Source organism: Penicillium cosmopolitanum, assembly GCF_028827165.1.
Source record: "Penicillium cosmopolitanum strain IBT 29677 chromosome Unknown utg000011l:1.0-3548175.0:1.0-3550911.0, whole genome shotgun sequence".
Lineage (NCBI taxonomy): Eukaryota > Fungi > Ascomycota > Eurotiomycetes > Eurotiales > Aspergillaceae > Penicillium > Penicillium cosmopolitanum.
In genome coordinates, this window is record NW_026622681.1 from 3,421,093 (window position 1) to 3,445,434 (window position 24,342).

Below are 24,342 nucleotides of genomic sequence, written 5' to 3' on the forward strand. Positions count from 1 at the left end.
ATAACCATTGATCTCACAATACGTGGTGGTAACCAGATTGCCTTGAGAAGCTGCAGAAAATGCGTTGCTCTTGCCACGGGGTTTTCAACGTCGTGCATCAAAGGTTAGAACGTGCGTGGACTGTCTGTCAACGCAACACGGGTGACGAAGGGCCCAGGATATTTGATGGCAGGGATTTTCTCTCCCAGATTAATATGCTCCTTCCAGATTAATATGCTCTATTTAAAATCTATGGAAACCCGCTCTGTTGTGCACGCTCAATTTTCTCCCATTCTTCCCTAATGAATCCACTCGCGGCATCATCTTCACCAGCCGACCGGCCAGCCAAGAGACAGCGAAGACTCTCCGAGGACACTTGCGACGACCCGAACGCAGAGGATATTTCACCCGCCTCAGGCTCTACCGCAGTGAGCAACCTCCCTACGACGCAACTTGAGCAAATCCTGCGCCGCAATAGCGACCTCGCCCTACCGGCCCTAAGACTCTTGGATTTGTATCTATGTCTATGGGAAAGTTATGTTGTGAAATCGGCGGAGAGCATCCGGCTCGAAGATGAGCGGCGTCAGATGTGCGAGTTAAACGAATTGCTGGAAGAAGAGACCGATAGTCTCCTCCAATGCTGCAACCGGCAGGGAGTGGAGTTAGAGAGTCGAAAACGGACAGTGAAAGCATTCCATGTGAATGTCATATCGGTCTTGCAAACCATCGACCTTCCTTACTATCATATTGATAGGCCTTGATTCATGCACAGAGCCATACGTCCTTTGTCCGTTTAGAGATATATATTCTTTTCGATAGTACAACTTCAGCTGGAACTTCCATGGAAATGTGATTTACTGTACCATGTATGTGAAGCAAAGCGAAGCTCTACGACCCCATCATTCGCTGTCTTGTGATGTTTCTTAAATAGCTTCCATGGCCTCAATTCTCAGCCACCTATAAGCTACTTATATCTTGTACTGTAACAATGTGATTTCTTATCAATGTATGGTTCCCTTTCACATAGGGATCTTCCATCGGCAAACATGAACAGTCTGGTTTTCTTCTTACAGCTATTATCGAATCAACCGCCCAACCTATCTTTTCGGCTATCTCCAAAAATGTCATCATTTATGATACAGTGTGACGTGAGATCGAATGGATCCGACTTTGAATATCAATGGGCAAAACATAAAATTGGACAAACACCACAACTTACTTGACTATCTCGTAGGTACAGTGAAAGATCAATTGACCAGGATTCTATCACTGACCTCGCTCACAATTCATTAGCCCTGCCACTTGGCCTTCCGAGCACTGCTCCCAATCATTGAGAATGCTGATCAATCGCTCCCGAGACGCCTCCAATGCTTGGTTCAGATGATCGAACTGAGATAGCTGCTCATCATGATGAGCCAGAAGCAGCCCCTTTTCATTTTCCAATCGTGTATTCTCCCTTTTCAACTCCTGGTTGGTTTGACGGAGTTTCTCACTGCCGGTATGTTTCGACATGCATGAATCCCAAAGTCCCACTACTCTAAGCGACGACCTTTTTTACTAACACAAGTTCAATCATTCCTTGACGAGATTCTGCGGTCGAATAGCCCACGTTCAGAATTCCAGTGCTTGATCACATCAACACGTCAACTCGATTCCAGCCTTTCGCCACTCAGAAATCGCATACCCCAGGATGCCCAAAAAAATCATCTTCAAAGCATCATCCGGAATTGCGTCAAACTATCCCGCATTGGAGAACCAGTTCTGCTGGAAGGTCATCTTATACAGCTGCAGCTCGCCCCTCGGCTTCGAAAACGGAACGATATACGTCAGATCGATAAGCTTGCACGGTACTACTACGTCTGTAGAGATTTCATCAGGCTTGCTAGGTATTCGGAATACCGCCAATTGTTTTCAAACATTTGCGTTGAGCCACTTGAGTCTTTTCCAGGTATGAAGCCGGCAGGTGCTTCTTGTCTATGCTTCGTTCATGCCGAATGCAGCAAATTATTCACTATACGCATCATCCTCACTTCCCCAACCCGCGTTCCATTGGTTGCAGTAAATCTGCGTGCTATCTTTGCGATATGTTTATACAAAAGCAAGGCTTGTATCAAGTTTCTCATGCACACCGACGACTCTATGAGAAATGGACTTTACCAGATCTGGACTGCTCGATCTCCCTTCAGGCACAGTTTTTCCCTGAAATCCTGAGGCACATGGCAGCGGAATTGACCAATACGAACCGCCGTCTTTGTCTTCAACGCTACAAACCTCCTAAACAGTACCAGACTGAAAGCAGAGCATTTCTTCCTCTTTCAAGCGGATCGACGCCGAGCAATGTCTCCGGAATTCGAACTGAGCATCTAACACCGGCCTTGCAGCCTGAAGTCCCTACTCAATCATCTGGCAGCGGCAGACCTTTATCTTTGAATTTGAAATACCCGGGTCTGTTACTATTAGATGTATTTCAGATGAGTTACGGTCTACGGATTCCATTGATATTGGACAAATCTCTTGGAGGAAAACCAGAATAAGACGGCGAACGATCTCCGAAAATTTGGAGGTTCACTTGCATCGCTCCCGGAACTTGTCTTTGGTAATGGGCTTTACCTGGAAAACAGTATGATGTTGATTCTGTCGTGAGCTTAGAGCTTCGAGAACTCTTTTTCTAGATGTTGGTATCACCAGCTAGGTCCTGTGTACACAGTTAAGTGAACAGTTTATGCTTCTAAAGCAAAGGTTGATTGATTCGTGTATATGATAGATGTGTCCGGTCAAGGCCAAATACCCCTGAATCCATGCGGTGGGAGCCGCAGCTTAGCAAGATTACGTACAGCATGTCTTTGCTTATTCTGACGGGAGGATATATACCGACACTGGCAACTTTTCTTTTGTGCAAAGGCCCAGTGTCCCCAAGTAGGAAATGGGCGAAGTAGGAAATGGACGAAGTAGGAAATGGACGAAGTAGGAAATGGACGAAGTAGGAAATGAACGAACGAACAAAACGAACGAACAAAACGAACGAACAAAACGAACGAACAAAACGAATAAAGCGAACGAGCAAAAGCGAACGAACAAAAACGACTTCGATCATACTGTACCTTCCTTGCATCTGTAGGTCTCACGATACCATCCTATTGTCTCTCCACCCACCCCTCAACTCGCACTCGTAAGGTGTTTGTGCTGATGAACTTCTCCAAGGCCTTGTTGGGGTCTGCTTTGGTCATTGCATCCGCTGGGTTGTCGCTCCCGTTGATCCACCTTATTTCCATTATCTCTCTTCGCTCGTATGACTGGCGAAGTGCCATGATGTCGATCATGAGGCGCTTCTCCTTGGTGGTTCCGAGTTTGACGAGGCATTCGTAGAGAGAGTATGAATCCGTACATACAATGGTAGGGATCTTCTCAAAACCAAGTTGGTCCATGATCATCTTGATTGTTGTGCCGATTGCAATTGCCATGTCGACACCTCCCACCATCCCATAGATCTCCGATGCCAGGACGCTCCTGGTGACGCGTTTGCTCTTGGTTGAGCTCCAATGGATTAAGTTTCCGGTGATCTCAAATTCCTCATTCTTTGTGGACTCGTTTGCGAGGATGATCTCATATCCGATCTGGGAGCTGAAATCTTTGTTGTTTGCGAATGATCCATCGACGAATACGAAGAGCTTCGCAGTTGATAGGTCTATCGCGATGTATTTGATGCCCCTGTCCAGGTTCTTCATTTGCCACATGATGCGTTTGTTCAACGCGTTGACGTCGGCTTCCGTAGGATCCTGGTGTTGGGCGGCAACGGATAGGTCGAATGCAGCTTCCGGCTGGCAGATCGTTGCAATGTACGCCCCGCGAGCACGTTGTTCCATGTATACGTGCTTGAAATCCGTAGATTTGTGGTCGATGGGCTTGAGTCTCTTACCCTGCTCCTTCTGGCGTAACTCAACGGCAACGTCTCCATCATTTTGTGTCAGGACGCAGCCATTGAATATCAGCGGGCCCTCTGGAGATAGTGTATCCTTGGGCTTAGCGCTGAACTTTGCCTCCACTAATTCCTTTTCTTCAAGCTTGGCAAACTCGTCGGACCCTAAAATCAGAGTGTCATCGGTTTGCATTCCGACAACACCGAAAGCTCCTTTCGCTGTTGAGATCAACAAGCATGGGTCGTAAGTAGATGTGACCATCCCGAGCCTTTCCCGGTGGTGCTTGTGGTACGTTGCCCACCAATGGGTTCCGGCTTCAGGGATTCCATATAACGGCTTCCGCACTACCATGATTGTGCCTGTCGGGAACTCGCTCTTGGTCTCCTTAGGGAGATGTGCCAGAATCAGTCGGTTCAATGAGGTCGTTGACTGGACATATGCCTGTGTAATGTCCCGGATCGACAGACTGATGCCCTTCTCTCTCAGTGACGGGGCCAGTGCAACGATAACTCGTTGGCTGGCTCGCTGGATGGTTGGGGATTGCGTGAGAATCATCCCCTTTCCTTCATCATTGTAGGCCTGGATAACAAGTCGTGACTTCTCGAAGGGCGCACCCGTAGCCTTGCCCTTGATCTCGTTGACTAGGCGCGAATTGAAGATGCGTATGCCAGCGTGCTTGATTGGGTCGTATTGTACGAAGTCGAACACGCCTCTCGCTATCAGTCCATCAATCTCCTCTTTCCGAGATTGATCGAATGGTAATCCTGGGGTTGTGATGACCCCTTCGCTCCTCAACTTGATAGACAGTTCCATATCGGCTCGTTCCTTGTTTGTCATGAGCGCCATTGAGACATCCTGTTCTTCCAGGATAGTATTGATGAACTGATCCTCGAGATCTTGAGGATTAGCAGCATTCTGTCGAGTGCTCCGCCGCACGGTTACCTGCGGCTTCGGCTTGTTCTTCGATCCTGGCGGTCGTCCTCGGCCTCGCCGTTGGGTCTCAGTCGGTTTGTCGGGCTCTTCCGTGTTTTTCGCATCAACGGTTTTATCCTCTTGGTCACCGTCTTCCCTCACATGTCGTTGTCCTCTTTCCGCCTCTGAGCACTCTTCCCTGTAGTAGGGCTTGACAATGGTTGACCGGAAATTCGTAGGACCGTGTGGCATATCAACGGTGCAAGTCTCTCCATTCACCGCTAAGAGCTTGTATGGGCCCTTCCATCCACCTTTCTCGCGCCAGACTCGAACATCTGATTGTAATGGTAGGTTCAACGTAGTGATGATATTGGGCCCGTTGCGGATGGCAAGAGCATCATTCACCTGGCGTTCCGCATGTAGGCGACGGACCTCTTTGGTTGCAGCACGGATAGCCTCAGCTCTCTTGACTACCGAGGGTGATGGTGGATCCATTTCGGTCATTCTCGGGTATGCCCAAAGACAAGCAATGTTGGAATAATTCCATCCGGTCCGGCTGAGTCGTTGATAGCTTTCACAGCCATCTGCAGAATCATTTCCCTGTCAATATTCTCGTCCTTGAGCTCTTCCTGAGAATTTCGTAGGCGCGGCGCAGTGGTGCATGGTATCGTTCCACTTTCCCTACGCTGTTGTGGGCTTCCACGGGGACCTCCTTGATCTTGATCGACATTGAAGATGCAAGCTGCTTGAACTCTGTAGATATGAAGTTCTTCCCCGCGTCGTGTACAACATAGTCCGGTGGTCCCTGGTAGGTATCGATCCAGCATGCACGAAGTGTGTCCCAAGAATTGCGTGCAGACATATCTCTCAGAAATCTCGCAGCGCCAAACGATGTGGCTGCATCGATGACTTGTAAAACGGGTTTTCCTTCGAGGTATAAGACGTCGACGATAACTGAGTAGTTGAATTCATAGTCATCTTTCAGGGTAAACTTGAATCGTCCTGGGGATTTACCTTTCATCTGGCAATGGTGGCAGAATTTCGTGAGATAGTCCACGCACTGTGAATTTACGTCGTGCCCAGCGCGTTGAAGGATTCGAGTTAATCTCCGCACTGATGGGTGTCCGAAACGTCGGTGGAGTTGTCGTAGTTCCGTTTCGGTAAGGTGGCTCCATGCTGCTATCTCCTCTAGATTGTGCAGCAACATCCATGGGTGTCCCCATTTACGTACGATGGGTACTCTCTTGTCTCCTCTCTCGAGCACGTTTTTCTTGTTTCGGAGCTCCACCCCCATAGCATCCATGTCCTTGAGGCAGAAGAGGAATGGTGTGTTCGTGGGTAGGATATGAAACGTAATGGTGCCAATCGGGGTATCGACATCAGCAGTCCCTAAAGAGGGTTTTGGATCCCCGTCTCCGAATTTGATCTTCTGTTCCGCAGCCCGAAATGTATTAAGCTTGACTTTGGGGTCAAGCTTGCATAATGCCCTGAATTGAGGTTCTCCAGCGGACGAAACCCCAGAGGCTCCAGTGTCTGGCATGATGCCTTGGAACGTGTCGGATGAATATCGGTTATCGAGTGTGAACACTTCCATAGCCTGCCCGTCGGCTTGTCGCTGCTGAAAAATGTCGTCCTTGGTGAAGAAGTGGTATACTGCCTGATCGTTCAGGATGGATATCATTCTTGTTCCATCGACTTCTCCGAGTTCAGTCACGAACCCCTCGTGCTTATCATCCTCAATAGTTATAGTTGCAAGCATCTGGGTAGGGTCATGACTATCGCTGTCGTCTAGCCCTTCGATCTTCTCCGTGCCTTCAAAGTCGCTGATGAACATTTGGAAGGCCTGTGGGGTGGCTGTCTGGCCCGTCGTAAAGTAGTGTTGCTGGCGGAAATTGTCGAGGGATCGTTTTCGTTCTTCTCCGGTATGATACTTCGACCAGCATCCTGGTCGTCCACAGATATAGCATCTCCCTTGGCGGGATCCTTGATTGCCCCGTGGACTTCCGCGGTAGCCTCCTCGCGGTCCTGATCCACGAAAGGGAGTGAGTTCACGGTTGCTCCCGTATCCATAGCTTCCTCTGCGCTGGTTGTAACCTCCACGGCTGTACCCGCGACCTCTCCCTCCGTATGTGCGGTCAGTCCAATGTTGATCATATACGTCGTACTCCTCATGAGCTTGAAATTGCCCCGACTGTGATGAAAGAGTCGCATTGGCAACTGCTGATCGCAGTTCAGCTTGTACTCCTTCCAAGGTGCTCGCCGGCCTATATATAGAGAATTTGCATTCCTCGACACCTCTGCAGGCATTTATAGTTTGTTCCCGTAGGGTCGTCTCCGACCGGTGTTCTGGGGGCAATCCTGGCTGGATCTTCTCGAGTGTTTCGAACAGTATCTCGAGGCATTCCGAGCGCGACTTCTCCGGATTCTGTGCAATTATTCTCGGAAAGGTGGCCTCTCTCCATTCAGTGATAGATCTTTGACGGTTTTCTTCTGTGTCAAAGTGGGCCCTCATCATCTCTACCATTGTCGGAAAATCTTTTGCCTTCCCCTTGATCCTTGTGAAATAAAACTTCTCTGCTTTCCCTTTGAGCATAAGCGAGAACGCAATATGGAATTGATGTTCCCGTAGGCCGATCTTTTCACAGATGTCGTAGAACCTGACCAATTTCGTGTTGAGGTCGTCATACAGTCCTCCACCGTACTTGTCGTCCGTATTACTATATTGCCTCGTGATTGCTTCGACCATTCTCGGTAGCGGCATATCTTGGGTATTTTGTTGGGCTCTGTCGTGACTAGGTTGTTGCTGTATGTGGCTACCCGTATAGGCTGTGTCAAGCGTTGTGGATCTGGCTTCTTCCCATCCATGGTCGGTTCGCTCGACGTGTGGTTTCGCAATACTAGGTTGTGGGGTTTGGAGATCTGGTGGGTTTACCGAAATAGCTCGTGCTGCTGGGGCATTTAGGTGGATAGTCGATGATTGGCCGCGTGCAGGGTTCCATCTGGAGTTGAAGTTATCTGGGTGCTCTTTCAGATGGGCCTCGATGTCTTCTTTAGTCCATTCGTGTTGAGTGTCCTCCTGGAGACAGTCATACAATCCCTTCGCGTATGATACCCCTATAGCTATCTTGATCCATACTCCATTGGTTGTCAAATGAAGTCGAAGCATCTTTAATGCGGTTTTGCTTGCCACCTTCAATGTGTCCTGAGTCCATCCATCGAATTCTTCGCGAAAATCGTTCCATAGGGCACGGTCGGTAATGCGCATCATGTTCCATGCCCGTAGTACACAAGTTATATGGCCGTTTAGTATTCCTTCCGTTTGGTTCTTTTCATCCAGTGTATCGACGGATTTCCCCCATGTCTTCTCCTCGATGGGATACGGGAGGTTGTCCGGGATTGGCAGCATGGCTGTTCAGGCGAGGGTAACAGTGGGTGGAATGGATCAACGAATTGAGTGTTAGGTTGCGTGTCGTGACGGTACTGCAAGTGTTTCCCGTTAACGCCTTGTTCGCGTGATTGGACGCAGATCTTCGTTGCGGTTTCAACTGTAGATCTTTTGGAAATCCTCCGTGTCTCAAAGATACTGCATCCGTTTCCCAGTGAGATACTTTGATATCCTTTAGCACACCTTCCGCAATGAGGGTACTGCAACCGTTTCCCCGTTCCCTTGCGGTCAATGCCTCTTCCAGGTCGTGTAAACCGAGCTGTTCTGTGGTTGTAATCAACCACTGATCAGTGTTGGTATCACCAGCTAGGTCCTGTGTACACAGTTAAGTGAACAGTTTATGCTTCTAAAGCAAAGGTTGATTGATTCGTGTATATGATAGATGTGTCCGGTCAAGGCCAAATACCCCTGAATCCATGCGGTGGGAGCCGCAGCTTAGCAAGATTACGTACAGCATGTCTTTGCTTATTCTGACGGGAGGATATATACCGACACTAGAAATTCTATCAAGGTTGCCCAATTTATCACATAAGCCTATCAAATCTGTTGTCATAGATTATTTAGACAATTTGGTGGGTCGTCCAATATATTTCAGCTACATGGAGAGAAGTAGATCTTTACTTCGAGAGTGTACAGAAGCCCCCAGGTAAATATCAGAGAAGGAGAAAGAGAGACAAGACAAAAATTTATCTGAAAAACCTGTCAAATGGGGCAGATACATACGTCACTATGCAAAGTCACTCACATACATGCGACTCGGGACTCCATCTCATGCGAAACCCTGAAAAAAGATGAAGTGAAGAATTTGAATGTGATCCGGCCGAGCCCGCTGCCTCGTCTCTGGTTTGCCTGCGTCGATGCCAGACCTATGCCAACGCCAGACTACATTGACGGCAAGTCTCTACCACCCTCAGTCATCAGAGAACAAACTTACACGGAGAGACAATGAAACACAGCCCCTGATTCGACGGTTCCCACGAGCCCGGCCGGGGTACTATTCGCGGCTAGTATCAGGGGATTTCATTTAGGCCACGAGCACGGTGAGTTGCGAGCCACCACCTTGCGCCAGCTGCTGAGAACGGGTGCTAGATCAAATGTATCTTACAGTAAATTGCTTTGGCTGTGTCCCAGTGCAGACGGCGATTCAAAGCTGGTCAGTACGTTCTCATCAGCGAAAGAGATTTAGATGACTAACCGACCATTTTGCCCAGTCGCTGATATGAAGATGGCTATTTCTTCCCATATGTGGCCGAAAACCGATCGAATGCTCCCTCCTCGGTATCATTACCGAACGCCACGAACTCATCAGTAGAAGCAGCCCCTTAAACTACGGCCAGTCGATTGCCGCGACGTAATTTGCTCAATCATTACTCGAAAGATGCCAGGTCGGTTTATCATAACTTGTGGATAAGACGTAGTTATTGGCTCACAAATAGCCGTCATGTTTTCGTAAATGTCAAATATCACGTGCTCTCGGCCCGAGACGCTGCGACGCACGGCCTGGTCGCCTCTGGCACATGCCCGAATACCGCCGGATACTGCCTTGATCCGGCATGCTCAAGAAATGTGATTTCATTGTCATCACGAAGTAGCCAAGAGGTAAAAATCATCCGTAGAAAACACGAGATCACCCGGAAAACCAAGCAGGTTTTAATCAGTCTTTCTGATGAAGGGTCATTTGAATGTATCCCGCAGGAATCGACTCTGGGCCGTTATTAGAAAGCCAATGTTGCAAATTCCATTAGACCACAAAATGAGACGTGCTGGCGCGCGAATTTTGCTTAAATATACGCGCGATTTTCCAAGTAATCATACTGTCCCCGCCGTTCTTCCGCGCATACATCCAGCCGGATCAGCGTTACGAGCTCCACAAGTTCCTCTCATTCGATCAGGCCGACACAAAATGATATCTGAAATATGCTCGGAAGAGTCAAACTTTCTATCCCTGTTAGTCTGGTGGTGTGTTCCCGATTTCACCGCCGATAATGTACATAATATCGCTGATCTAGCGATATATATTTATGAGCTATTAAGCTGCACGTACATAGCGATCCTGCATCAGAAATAGAATACCGCTAAAGGCTACGAGATGAAGTTTGAGCTGAGAGGAATTCGTATAGAAAACCGATCGGCGTATGTACTACAATATCGAATTCCATCTGAAGAAATCATCATTTCGCACTTTTTATCAACTTTTGCATTCGCGAGGGAACGAAGATCCTCACGATGACGGCACTTCACCGCCCGGGAGTCACCCGCACTGCAACGATTCACATGTTCGGTCCCTTCACCATCATAACCAATTCTCAACCGTGACTCACCTCCAGGTTTTTTCCCAGTCATTTCCCGAATATTCGCTCAGCGGCTTAATCTTTATTTGCTCATCTCAAATGAGAATGGTGAATCCACTTTTGCGGAGTCGATTGGACATGTTGGCCGAAGTCAGCAACCGGCGGTATTGAAATTGATGGTTATCGCGGGCCTGCCGCACCAGACGCATGCTCCGAAGGGCACAAGGCAGTGGGTGCACTGACGCGTCGCAGCGCGTCGCGTAGAAAACATGTGCCACGCCCACTCCGAGAGTAACATCAGCGGCTACGTTTGAAGTCGACAAGCACGTCTTCTCCACCAGGTATCACGGACCGACCTGGCATCTTTCGAATAACAATTGGGCCATTGTGACCGTCGCGCAATCGACTGGCCGTACTTGCGAGGCTGCCTCTGCCGGCGAGTCCGTGCCACTTGGTGGTGATATCGAGGAGGCATTCGGTCGGGTTGCGGCTGCCTTGAGCATAGCACCGGGAGAAAATAGCCAACTACATTATAGCGATTTGGCAATATGGTCAGTTGGTTACCAAAAATTCTCAGTGATGGGATCGTACTCGCCACCTTCGTTCGCTAAACAGGTCATGGTGGCAGCTTTGATCGCCGTCTACGTTCGGACACGGCCAAGGCAATTTGCCGTTGGATACACTCGATCTAGCACCCATTATCAGCAGCTGGCGCAAGATGGGTGTTCGCAACCCACCGTGCTCATGGCCTAAATGAGATTCCCTTATACCAGCCACAATGCACTCTCATGATCGGAAACTTGGGAACAGCCGAACTAGGGTTATGTTTCACTGCCTATGTCAGCATGATTTCTGATGACTGGGGTTGGTACAGACTTGTCGTCAATGTAGTCTGGCATCAGCATAGACAAACCAGAGACGAGGTAGCGGGCTCAGCCCAATCACACGTGCAGAGGGCCCGGGATCACTCCGTACCGCCGGGAATGTATGTGGGCCATATCTTCCGATGCATAGCCGTTTCGTATTTGCCGTTTCTGCGCCAGGCAAATTTTCAAGCGTGTTAGAAGAAAGTTACACTGGAGGAGAGATCATGGTATTTGGCGTAGGGAATGAAAGACTGCTCTCACGGCGAGAGATCTGGGTAGATCAAGTGCTGTCAAGCCTGGTTGTAGCTGAGCAACTTGACAGCGCTGGTCCTCTGCTCGTGATAGGTAATTTGATGCATCATTGACTGATTCTGCTTTTATAAAAAACGTGGCCTCTCTCAGTGGTCGTCGATGTTAGCTTTCTCTTTGTTGTCATCGGATGCTGCGATGGCTCCCTCAGTTTAGCATGGGACCGGATCATGCCGTCGTCGAGGCTTCGAATAGGATATGGGACAAGAGGTGCAGAGCCGTCTGAGCATGGGGACCTTCCTAGATTTCTTCCTTCAACGTGAGCGAAATGGACGTTTCAAGCAGGTGTCTTGGAACAGTGAAATAGAAACGTACTGGGATTTATTGGTCCGGTCCGACGTGCAACCTAAGTTTTGGGGAGAATGGGGAAGTATGGCTCGGTGTGGCGAGTGCCATCTTGAAATTTGCCCTTTCACTAGAAAGATGCATCAGATAGTTTCCGATAGACAGAGAGCACGACAAGATCAAACCTCAAGAAATAACATCTGCACTGAGATCCAATATGCAGCCCCGGTCGTGGGAAGAGGCAGAGGCAACGCACCAGTATGACTTAAAGGAGATCGAGCGGCTCGTGATCGAGAGTTTGCCCTCCAATATAGGGAGTCGCCAGCACAGGATGAATACTCTCCAAATTGCCGCTGATAAAACCTTACATTGTTGGCTATTGCTGTTCGCTGCATTCTGGCAAGACCGAAGCGACTGCGTAAGGGATGAATTTGGTCTATCATTAATATTAGTAGTGAGCTTATGAAGGCAACTCATAACTCACCGTGCTCGCAGCTGTGATGATTTTTGAGGTCATCCAAGCTCCGTCAAATGGTTTCCTTGAAGAGTAGCGGCGGAAGAGTGATCTTAAGCATATTCCATGTCAGCATGAAGTCAAATGACGGGGCAGCTACATTCACTTGCTGTTTGAAGATTTCAGCATGGACAAGACATCTAGCATAGTATCAGAGGTCAGTTAAATTACAAGTGCAAGTCTTAGATGTCAGTCCATACGAAAGAGTATTTCATCATTGATTTAACGCATCATTCGGAGGCATTGTGTTTTTTCCCTGAAGATCCAGCATATGAATTGCTTCTCTCACTGTTGGTCTCGTTTAAATAGTCGCGAAAATGGCGCGGAGACGCACCGATGCCGCGTATTAACATTCACCACCATGTGTCCGTACGTTATTGCGATGGGTGGGGCGGCAACCTTCACTAACCGATGATGAGCGCATTATTTCACTCGAAAATTGCCCCACCAATAATAAAAACCACCAAGCGATAATTCACTCCGGGCTACCTACTAGCCCAAACGCAGAATGTTCTATATTCAGCAGATACAAGCTACTGTATGATGTAGCTTGGGATTGATTCGCACAGCCCACTTCTCGCCAAAGAGTTCCTTGAATAGTGAGTGAGTTACGAGATCGATCACGTTTTCGTAGAACAACTGTCTCTGCCATCAGCCTCATCTTTGCGTATTACAATATCCACACCGATCTCCTAGGAACTAACTAAGTGGACAAGGGAAGGTGGGTACTGCTATAAGGGAATATGAGCCAATTAGTGCCATCTCGCACGATGGGATCTCAGTCCGTACGCAAGCTCTGGGTGTCCTTCTTTCTAGAGCAAGATTACTTCCACTGATAAAGCAAGGCCAGCTTCAGGGCCCGAGAGTGAGTCTGGTAGAAAAATATCGGATGGTTTTCATAACTTATTATCCCCTAATTTTGGGGTGGTTGTGCGACCGTGCCCCACACCAACCGCACCGGCCGAACCGCACAACCGCCACGGATTCATTTTGGTCTCCCTGAGGGGAATTAACACAGGACACCACAACTCGGAGGTACAATATAAATCCATCCCAACATACTGGCGAGAACTGTTGCCCAGTGTGAGCTCACCTCACTGAGGCGAGTCACGCAAAAAGCTAACCAGACCGAAATTCGTTGCGCCCAACCGCCCCCACATGCCCGGATGAATCACATATTTCATCTACCCGTCGAGATTCTCATCGGGATATACCAATCTTTAAGCGACATTGACGACGTCTTACATTTCGCGCGCACCTGTAGATACCTCAACTCTATTTTTGACCCAGTGGAGGCACGCTTGAGGATATTCAGATCTGTTATTGTAGGTACTGCCTTGACTTCACACTTTTGAGTGCTAAATCCCATAGAATTAGAGGAACGCCCCTCAACATGCATATGAGACCGAGCTCTATGAGCGAGTTCAGCTATTCGGGCTGTTCTCAGAGAAGTTCTATTCAGCATCGCCCGTCCAACAAGTGGCCGCATCTCGCGCACGGTTCCTTGCCGGCCATGCAAATCATCCAGAGATGGTGAGATCAAGCAATACAATACCTGCTGCGGCGGTTTGGGAAATACTTTGTCGATGGCAGGGGATGCGCCTTTTGTTCGATTTGTTTTGCGACTCCTGCGTGCAAGAATCTTATTCTGTCTCCGGGTTTCCCTGCCTGCCGCTAGACGAAGAGGATTGGGTAGCGCTGGCCGGTGAAGACACCCTACCGGCTCCATCAAGGAGTAGTCATGCGATACTTGACGAGGTGGATGCTGAACAGAAGCAGCGTTCCTATCAAAGGTTCTACAAGGCCCTGACGGCTCATTGGACTGCAGTCGAAGCATTATGGCTCGGAAGAGCGCAAGTGTATACAACTTCCAAGCAATGCGACAAGTCCTTTGGACTTGTCTGGACGAAGTGGACAAATAACCCAGACCGGCCCCTAGAGGAAAAGATCGACCTTGTTGAAGTGGTCGACTTCGTCTGGGGCTTTCTTGGACGCAAGTGTTTTCCGGTCTCTAGCGTGCCAGCCTGGCTGGAGGGCGAGAGGGAAGAAACTATGCAGGAATACCTCGACGACAATGGCACCGTGGCCTCCAACTGGCCTTTCTTCGTGCAGCGTGTCATACAGTATCTACGGCCGCCTCAAGTTATAGAATTGCTTCTCTCGATGTGGAAGCTTCATGACGACCAGAATCTTGATCGGCCCACCTATTTGCAGCGATTGGGATTTTCTGATGTGTTTGAGGGGATAATAGAAGGCGAAGATCGTTGGGTGAGTACCGATACTTGGTTTCCGATTACAGTGGTGGAATCAGATGTGGAGAATGGATTGTATTACATGGAGGATGGTCCTTCCCTGGTAGCGAAATGGGACTACTACAGACGAGTGATGTGGCCGTCAGATGCAAGAACTAAGGTTTTGTTTCGAAATGAATCCGGACAAGAGCTAGTTGAACGTATTACGGCTAAAGTTTGATAATGAGGCTAGGCAACAATTGAATGATGGTGCTACCGTTTTAGTTTTGTTCCCCTACGGGAATCACCAGGTCTCTTACCCTCCAACTACTAGCTACAAGAAAGATCAGGACCGGCACTAACTCATCGCTTTCTCCAACCCACGTTGGCTCATAAGGTTGAACCTGATGACGTATTCGGGGGTCTCAATTTAGGAGGGATCTCAATAACCTCACAAACATGTGTCACCACAGGCAATTAACCAACTCACATAGGCGAAGAGGTTGAATGGAGAAGCCTTTATATATTCTTTACTGACCTGGCCTTTGAACATTAAGACCGTCGTATGATCGCATTCACCAAGAAGGCCATTTTTCCTCTCACCCACCCTCATCGACTTAGACCGAGTTCGCTGCTCTTACACGAACAGATCCTCATGCCTCTCGCGGTTTCGATCTCTTGTCACCTCTGTGCATCATATAAAACCTCTTCGGTACTGTATCTAGAGGAGTATACAGGGCGCACAAGCGAAGAGCAAGAGATTACACACTATAGTCATTAGTAAAAATCAGAATACCTGCTTGCCCGGTAACCATGGCCGTTCTAACATGAGCCTACTGAACAGATCAACACGGGTGTTAAACGGACTAAGGAATACGCGTTAGACGGCAGCCGCGAAGGAGGGGACGGGATCCTGTAGGAAGCCTGCCACATCGTCAAGACCTTCAAGACGCTGCAAGTGACGCAGTGGCACAGTTGTCTCAGGGGTGGACACCACCTCCTTTGATGGAACATGTCAGCGAGCGGGAGTGTTGATTAACCCGGCCGCTTTGCCATTCACAACTCCCTATGTTACGGCCAGGACCGGATGGTTGGACCCGTACGCTGGACATCTTAGCCAGTACAGTCAATATAAAGCAAAGCATTTTAATCAAATACGCCTCTGCACTGTCAAAGAATGGATAATCGCTCCCAAGGAGTCGTTGACTTTTGAGAAAAGGCATAATTTAATGTTGACGTTACATGCGTGCACTTTAGCAGCGGAGGCAGTAAATTCCGTAGTTTCTGTGAGCTTTGGGACATTGCGGTAAGCTGCACAGGTGCTGGGAATCGACGAGGTGGCGAAGGAGAGAATGTTTCGCTTAGTCGGAAATGTGTGGAGGATTAAGCGAACAAGAGCGGGTTACACCGCAATAGCGATATAGTAGGCGCTACCCGACCGTGACTTAAGAGCTGAGATCGAAGGAAAATCACGTTCAGTAGCTAAAGAAGTCGCTCAGCGCATTGCAGCCAGGATTATGATCATATGCGTCAGTCCCATCTGGATTCTGGTTCACGGCATAGTACGCATTGCCATTGGGGGCGGTTTCGCTGGCTGACGGAGTTGGTGTGGTTCGTAGTTCCGAGGTGCTCTATTCTTAAAGTGGCCGTTAACAACAACAACAACCGAACTCTGGAAGTAATCAGCTGAGACAGCATAGCCTAAACCTTACAATCCAGTGAAAAAAGAGTTTATAGTGACCCAATCATGCGAGAAGTACAATGCTTCATAAGACCCAATACTTGTTGCCCAGTCTCCAACCCCAGGGGAGCAATGCCACACGACTAAAGCTTCCAGAGATAGGGCGGAAGCAGGAGACTAAAGTTTCCGATTGCTAGGGAATATCTTATCAGGATGCTTCCGGTCCAGTTCAGGAGAGGGAATTTCCGAGTCATTCACATCCGTCTTGACATGTTCCTTTGAATCCCGGGGGCGCTTGTAAGAGTTATCACAGACATGGCATTTGTGAGGCTTGAAGGGCACATGGATTCGAACATGGGAGGTAATGTGGTACCGCTTGGCAGCAATGGCATTGCAGCTGCGCCATTGGCATGCTAAAATGAGGTTGTTAGCAGTCTTGCGGCCAATATGCCACTCGCAGATGTGCTCCTGTGTCGCAACAACTGTCAGAAAATTGGTGGACCACTGATCTGTCAACGAGCTTACATATAGGGCCTCTGCAGTGAAAAAGGTTTCATTGCATCCAACCCATTGGCAGGGTAGTTCACGAAACCTATCTGTGGACGTGCCATTAACAGCCGCAGTGGCGGCCCCAGTACAAACGGCGGTCGAGGGGATAGAGATTGTAGTTGTCTGGATACATGTGGCTTGCTCAGTGTCCACGACAGAGGCGGAAGCCATCGAAGTCTGTCGCGTGTTACTAGAAAAGCTGATATTGCTTTCCGTCATGGTGCCAAATAGAGCGATGCTGACAGAAAGCCTCAGCACGAGTTCAGATGAGCAAAAACTTTGGGACGAACCAACCAACCTCTAACAGAGTGGAAATAGGACTAATCGAGGTCACTCATTCTTGACAGTGCGGTAGGATAGGAAATAAACTATCCAGCATACGTGGTCCTGAGGCGAGCGAGGGAAGTAAGGTGAGAAACTTGGGAGAAGCGAGAAAGGGAGTATGTCAGGCGAAGTTAGCATCCGGGGGAGCTACTCCGCCGAGCGCGTGCCGCAGGGAGGACAAGGCGGTGAATTCACGGGCGCAACGCGTTGTTCTCTAAGCAGCGTGGAACGCATCGGCGGCTACGTTCGAAGTCAACAAACACGTCTGCTCCATCTGGTATCAAAACAACCTTGTACCTTTCGGACTATCGATGGGCATTTGTGACCGTCGCGACAACCGGCTGGCCGTTAGCCTCGCGAGGCTGCTTCTGCTGGAAATACTGTACTTCACGCTTTCTACGCTATGATAGGTTTCCAGGATCCAAGGAAGAAGGTCTTTAATACCCAGCTGAAGCATGATTAATATTGAGTCAATTGGCTAAGGTAAACATTGCGGAGACAGAATGAGAGCAAGCGCAGATTTTTTATTGCTTTCTGACATTTATGGCCTGAAATAATCTCCGTAGGTTTGATTCACACGTTTCATATGTTTATTTATTTATCTATAAGCGAAATTCTTTTTCTATTAGTCCATCAGAGCTGGTTTTTATTAGTGAATATTCTTGGATATTCTCTAGGTACCAAATACAGTATTTCTCAAGCCCCAGCATCCCTCATGCTATTCTGGAAAAATCCTTTCCTCTGCAGTCTTTCAGCAACCCCCGTGTGCTAAGATCTACGCGGTCAAAATACTGAAGAACAAAGCTTGGGATGAGCAAGGGTCCGGGAACCATGGTTCGAGCCGAAGACAGAGCACGGATATCAAATCTTGGCTTTCGTCAGACTCCTCAAAACTTGTTGGAGCACCTGTATTTATGGTATTGTCCTGTCACCCTGATACGCACTACTCATGCATTAGGGTTAGACCTGTATCTATCATACTGGGTCGTGACCCACACAGTCTTCAGATAATACAACTACTTTACACATGCTACAACAAAACTATACGCTGAAAACAGCGAGTAACTAGGTACTTTTGCAAATATGGATAATAGGTCTGACGATACTATATTTACCTTTTCACGTAAACAGAGCTATCTGGGGATTTGAGTATATTTTACCCTTGCTGCCGTCGACGTTGGGTTTGAAATTAGAGATGAAGTACCCCGGAGGCCTAAATTTGCATTACCCGAAAAGCCGATCTCAGCTATCTCCTAGTCACACGTGTCACCAACACCGAGAAAGTGACGCTAGACTATGAAGGGCGTAACCAGGTTGAACCTAGATATGGATGAATTGCAGGTATTCATATTGCAAACATTCTTGGTCTAAGTTACACGATACGCAGATTTGCCCGAGAGACTATTCGGAGCCCCAGTCAGTGTACAGATCGTCGGCCGGCGTCTGAATGGAGAATATCTCTTGGGAATTACGTGGGCCTTTGAAGATCCTCCCATGTGTGCCAAGAACATTCCCAATGGCTGTGGAATGTAAGTTCCATACCATGTTGGGCGGCAAAAACAAAAACAAAAACAAATGACAGGATTACTACAACCCCTTCTCCCCAATCTCACAAACAGCAATTCCCAGCATCCATTCGGAGCTCAGAATCTCTTCTGCTGTAATCCTCAGGCCCGGGTCAGGATGCAACATTGCATAAATAACATTCCGACAATTCTGTTGTGTTATGAAGTATTAGATATTATGTTCATGTTGAATGTGTGGAATCTGGCACCATCGGATCTGTAACTTACATTTTCCAGAGCCTGTATAGGGCCATATCCATCTTGCTTCAAACGGCAATGAAGATATTCAGTATAGGATTTGTCCGGATCCACTGTCCGGGTGGTGCGCCAGGGAAGTTGGCCAGACTGTAGGATCATGTAGATCATGCCGCATGCCCATATGTCACCCGCCCCAACATCATAAATATCTTGGTGGGTATAGCCTTGACGGACAGAGTCACGGCGACTGGAAAACCTCTCTGGAGGAAGATAAGGAGTACTCAACTCCGACACACTTCTTCGTACACACAGGAGCAACTTCGAGCTAGATTCTCGTGATTTGCCTGGTCTGAGTCCAGACTGAGGATAAGCTTCTTCAAAACGTGAGAATGCGACCAATTCCCGCACTGCATCTTCATCTTCCCCAAAGCCACCCACCTTCACCGCACCTCGGGCAGTGAGGAGTACATGGTCTGGCCTCAAATCCCCATAGGCAATCCTGTGGTCGTGTAGGAAGCCGATTGCACGCAATATCTGGACAATCAAGCAGTTTATTTCCTCAAGTGACAGGCCATCTTTGGCCCTCGCTACTTGTTGCAGAAAAGCGTGCAAGCTCCCACCAGTACAGTAGGGCATGGCAAGACAAATATTTCCTTGCTTATTATAAAGAATATCGATGAGGGAGACAATATTTGGATGAGATAGTGGTGGTCTTCTACTTCCATCTCGCGGGAGGTTGGGCACCCGGCCCAAGTTGGCTTTGGTATGGTGAAATACTCTGACTGCGTAGAGTTCCCTGATTGTTGGCTTCGGCATAGAAGCATGCTTTAATTTCGTCAGCATGGACCCTTTCCGGGTTTGTGTCGGCGACAATATTGGCCGGGAAACTGGTGATTTCTTTTCGAAAAGTTGCACAGTGCTGGTATTATTGTAATAGAGGACTGTTTTGAATACCCCATATTCCGTGAATGATGCCTGCTCCGATTGGGTATTCGCTGTGGGGATCCTCTGAGCCTGGGCCGATTCATCTCGATCAGAAAGCTTATCAGTTGATTTTGAAGCAGTTGTCTGCCTTGTAAGCCCTTGATTTGAGATGTTTGCTCCCGACTGAGAACGACTTCTACAATCCTGCGACGTTGACCAACCCCACTCGGAAAATACATCCGTCAGGTCGTCAATAATAGGAAGGTTTCGGGAATCATGCTTGTCTCTAACATCGTCCCTTATCGTGTGATGATAATGGGTCGACACAGAGCGATCTGGCGATGGGACATGCTCGAAGGGAGAATGTAGATGAGGACTTTGAGAGTTCCCTGTCTCTTGCATAGTCTGTTCTAGGAAGAGACAAATAATTATCGCCAGAGAGTCGAATTACCGCGTCTTCGGGCCAGGCCAATATGAATTTTTCACAGTAGCGTAAACGCACAAAGTAATGTATTCCGGACAACCATTGTGGTGTGAGGTTTGGGAAGAGCTTGTCGTGGCATGATATATGACGTCATCATAAATCAGACCATGTGACACAATTTGGGAGGTGACCGAAAGGTTAAATAGGCAGAGTGAGAAAGATTTAAAATTATAATGAAAACACAGGAAATTTTATAAAGAGTGATATCACTACTAAGGGGTCGGCACGAAGAACGAATATTCGTATCCGCTGTTGATTATTGTTGATTATCACGGCAGTCAAAGCGTAGGGCGGGGACTAGCAATAGACGTTTATGTTGTAGTTCAGAGGTATGAATTGAGTTATTGTTCAGAGGGAAACATTAAGCTGTATATATACAACGAGAAGAACCAAGTTGATTTCCAATCAACTTGGTTCTTCGTATAGATACCTCGGGATTAATTCCGATGGTTCGGCTTGGTTCCTGATCTGCACCAGCCTCATATCACAACAGGGCACAGGCTCTCATCGTTGACGCGTTGGTAGCGGATCAGAGGGTGGATGCATATAGCTTGCGAGAGGCACGAGTCATCGCAACGCATGAGAACATCCGAATGGCCATCTAGAACGAGATCGATGGTCGCAGAACTTGCCGCGGACGGATCGCAGCTTCACGGACTGAAGGCACATTGATTGGCCCTCGGCTTAGTGACGCGGGTCGCCAACATAGACCACAGAGAAGACGTTAAGATGGTACTGCTTGAGATATCTGCCGTGGGCCGCAGAAAAGTTGTCGACTAGCTATAAGCCAAGATGCACGGCGTGCACTGGAATGTGAAACCGTGAAAAATCAACTTGTCATCAGTCTCATGGTACATGGTAACAACCAAATTGCCTCTAGGAATTGAACTTTTTAGCACAGGTTTTTCAACATCGTGCATCAACGGCTAGAACGTGCGTGAACTGTCTCTCAACCCGGCCAATTTGAAGCACGGCCCAGACTGATTAGAGGGAAAATTTCTCATATCCAAAGGAATGTCTCGTATTTAAGGCCTAGGAGGAATCCGCTATGTAGTGCACGCTCACTCCTCTCCCACTCTTCACCAATGAGCCCACCCGCTGCATCCCCTTCGCCAGCCGACAGACCGGCTAAACGACACTCCGAGGACGCTGGAAATAACTCGGACGCAAAGGAAAGCCTCCTGCTCTACCGCCGTAAGACCAAAGGTAAGTATCCTCCGAACATACCGCAAACAAAACTCAACAGCGTGCTACAGATCTCTACCGCCGCGAACAGCCTCCCCACGACGCAACTCAAGCAAATCCTAGGCTGTAATGCCGATCTCGCAATACCTGCTCTGAGACACCTAGACTTGTATCTGTGTCCCATGGGAAAGTTATGTTCTGAAATCTGCGGAATATATCCGGCTTGAAGATGAGCGATGCCAAATATGCGAGTTAAACGAATTGCTGGAAGACGAGAATGATATTTTCCTTTAGTGCTGCAACCGGCAGGCGCTGGAGTTGGAGAATCGGAAACGGGCATTGAACGCATTTTATGGCAGTGTCATATCGGCGTTGCAAATCATTGATCTACCTTACTGTCACATCGAGAGACCCTGATGCATAGAACGATGTACCTCTTTTCATTTTAGACATGCCTACAGTTGATGGTGGACGGCTTGATTCAGTCATTCCACGCACGATCAGCCAGAAATTACTGTGAATCATGACGAGGGTCTACGGCCCAAGCAATTACCGCCCGTGAGGTGCTTTGTATGAACTTCATTGATCCCAATTGTTAGACATCCATATCTAGCCAGGATAAGACTTCCTACCGATCTATGCTTCCCCTTCTCAATCTAGCTACGTCTTCCAGCGGTAACACAAAACCAGCTCTGGCTCCATCTAACAGCTCACAAGATATGTTGAATACGATCTATGCAGCATTTATCGACTCAAAAGTCCATACGATCCTCTTGATTGTCTCCAAATTAGACTAATTTATATTTTGAAGTTGTGACGTCGGATGGACCCAGTTATAAAGGAGCCTACTAAGGTATATCACAATCGTTGGAAGACAACCACAAGTCTTTTCCTCTCACTGGGTCTATCTCGCAAGAAAAATGGAATATCATTTGGCAAAGAACTAATCAATGTTCTCTCTCGCAATTCATCAGCCCTCTCACTTGGCTTTGGGAGCACTGCTCCCAATCATTGAGAATGCTGACCAGTCGCTCCCTAGACGAGTCCAGTGCTTGGTTCAAATGATCAAACTGAGATAACTGCTCATCATGATGAGCCAGCAGTAGCCCCTTTTCATTCTCCAATCGTTTATTCTCCTGTCTCAACTCCTGGTTGGTCTGCTCTAGCCTCTCACTGCCAACCCGTTTCGACATACACGACTCCCACAACCGTCGGTAGAGCCCCAAGATCCGGGCTGCCTGAAAGGCAAGTTTCGGATCATCCTGTTCAAGATCTGCTAGTAGCTGTAGTATCGGCTGGAATGGTTCGGCTGCTGAATGTTCTTCTTCGGCTTGCGACTGGGAGTCCGCTTGGAATGATCAGAAGTGTACGCAACTTGAGGACAAATTGATTCTTACCGGCGGGGGAGCTTTTTCAGTTGTCATTTCCGGATCGCACCGTTCAGTTTGAGAAGGAATTGCATTAGCCTCAGTGTTTTCGTCCCCTTCTGGATCGCAGCAGAAAGTCGGAGCATCCATTTTTCTTAGCAAAATAATGGAGGGTCAAATTGAGAATAATGTGTCGTGTTCTTGACTGCCGATCTAGTTAATCTAATATAGTCACGAAAACCGACCGAGCTAACAAATTCAGCTCTCTTCACGCAGTAATTTAAAGGTTGAAGATGTTAATGAAGGCAATTTGGTTATTAACAAGAGATAGTCAACAAGCACTTCAATTCAAACGGAGTAGAGCAACAACTGATCAATCACCATTGACAAGAAATGAAAAGAATTCGTGCAAGAGAGAAATTTTTGAATGAGATAGACCGGATGGACTATCGCGTGTCTCATCATGGAGTCATCACCGTCATTTCAAGCGTTTAAACGGTGATAAATAAAATGTCGGTCGAACTCAGCTAATGCCATACGTGTGAAAAGCACCAACTCGGTGCTGTCAAAATTACTCCGAGGAAAATTGAGGGAAGATCTCTCACTTCCACTGATTGTGATATATTGCTAGTTTCTTTTCCATCATTGCTTGCTGTTTGTACCGGTTACCAGAAGAGTCGGTCTATCGCGCGCACAGTATTTCGCCGTCCGAACTTCCGGTGTCGCATTGCTGGTGTTTTGGATTATGCGATCCACTTTGTGGTACTACCTTTCTTCTACTCGGTACAAGGCAGCCAACAGCCATACTGCGATACTGCTTGTGTGCAATTCCCGAACAATCGCTTGCAAATGGATTCGCATTGTCTGAGAGAGCCCTGTCCGGAGGAGTATTCGCAGACCCGACCCCATTTGAGTCAAGCACCAATGCTGAACGAAGCGAAAGCCAAATGGCTCTCGATTATCGACCCTTGCTACATTCCATATCCTATCAGCATGGCCCTTCCATAACAAACGCTTAGGCTGTTTCATCCAGAAGACAATATCTTGCAGATTCATCAGAATGGCCACCTCGGCCGCGTTTTTCGACGACCAGGATACTTTTCCGGCTCCGGCTTCGATCATTGGGTATCGATCCCGATCATTTTCTGTCTGGGAAATATGCCGAGATCGTATCCTTCTAGATTGTTATATTCATCTAAAAGGCCCCATGCCTCCGAGGAAAAAGTTATTCCTACCTGCCATTCCTGTTCTACGTGGCTTGGCAGTGATACGGAGGCTGTAACCCGACCAGGTTCTCTCGCGCCTGCCAATGTCAC

General features: G+C 48.1%; 5 protein-coding genes across 5 annotated transcripts; 1 reads left to right on the plus strand and 4 right to left on the minus strand.

The window, feature by feature from the left end:
* Positions 1 to 3,113: 3,113 nt before the first annotated feature.
* Positions 3,114 to 5,312, minus strand: N7509_012742 (Ty1/Copia family ribonuclease HI; the record flags this gene model as incomplete). Its single annotated transcript, XM_056637379.1, has 1 exon — positions 3,114 to 5,312. The coding sequence occupies one exon, from the start codon at positions 5,310 to 5,312 to the stop codon at positions 3,114 to 3,116; it is 2,199 nt and encodes a 732-aa protein (XP_056483409.1).
* An 88-nt stretch (positions 5,313 to 5,400) lies between these two features.
* Positions 5,401 to 8,214, minus strand: N7509_012743 (GAG-pre-integrase domain-containing protein; the record flags this gene model as incomplete). Its single annotated transcript, XM_056637380.1, has 1 exon — positions 5,401 to 8,214. One exon carries the CDS (start codon positions 8,212 to 8,214, stop codon positions 5,401 to 5,403), a length of 2,814 nt encoding a protein of 937 aa, XP_056483410.1.
* A 5,470-nt stretch (positions 8,215 to 13,684) lies between these two features.
* N7509_012744 (F-box protein) lies at positions 13,685 to 14,990 on the plus strand (the record flags this gene model as incomplete). The annotated part of the gene is made up of 2 exons (XM_056637381.1): positions 13,685 to 13,843; positions 13,896 to 14,990. The coding sequence occupies 2 exons, from the start codon at positions 13,685 to 13,687 to the stop codon at positions 14,988 to 14,990; spliced, it is 1,254 nt and encodes a 417-aa protein (XP_056483411.1).
* A 1,617-nt stretch (positions 14,991 to 16,607) lies between these two features.
* On the minus strand, positions 16,608 to 17,198 carry N7509_012745 (C2H2-type zinc finger protein; the record flags this gene model as incomplete). The annotated part of the gene is made up of 1 exon (XM_056637382.1): positions 16,608 to 17,198. The coding sequence occupies one exon, from the start codon at positions 17,196 to 17,198 to the stop codon at positions 16,608 to 16,610; it is 591 nt and encodes a 196-aa protein (XP_056483412.1).
* A 1,692-nt stretch (positions 17,199 to 18,890) lies between these two features.
* On the minus strand, positions 18,891 to 20,137 carry N7509_012746 (kinase-like domain-containing protein; the record flags this gene model as incomplete). Its single annotated transcript, XM_056637383.1, has 2 exons — positions 18,891 to 19,019; positions 19,097 to 20,137. Coding segments are annotated over 2 exons (1,170 nt in total), but the record flags the coding sequence as incomplete, so codon positions are not given.
* Between the last annotated feature and the right edge of the window lie 4,205 nt (positions 20,138 to 24,342).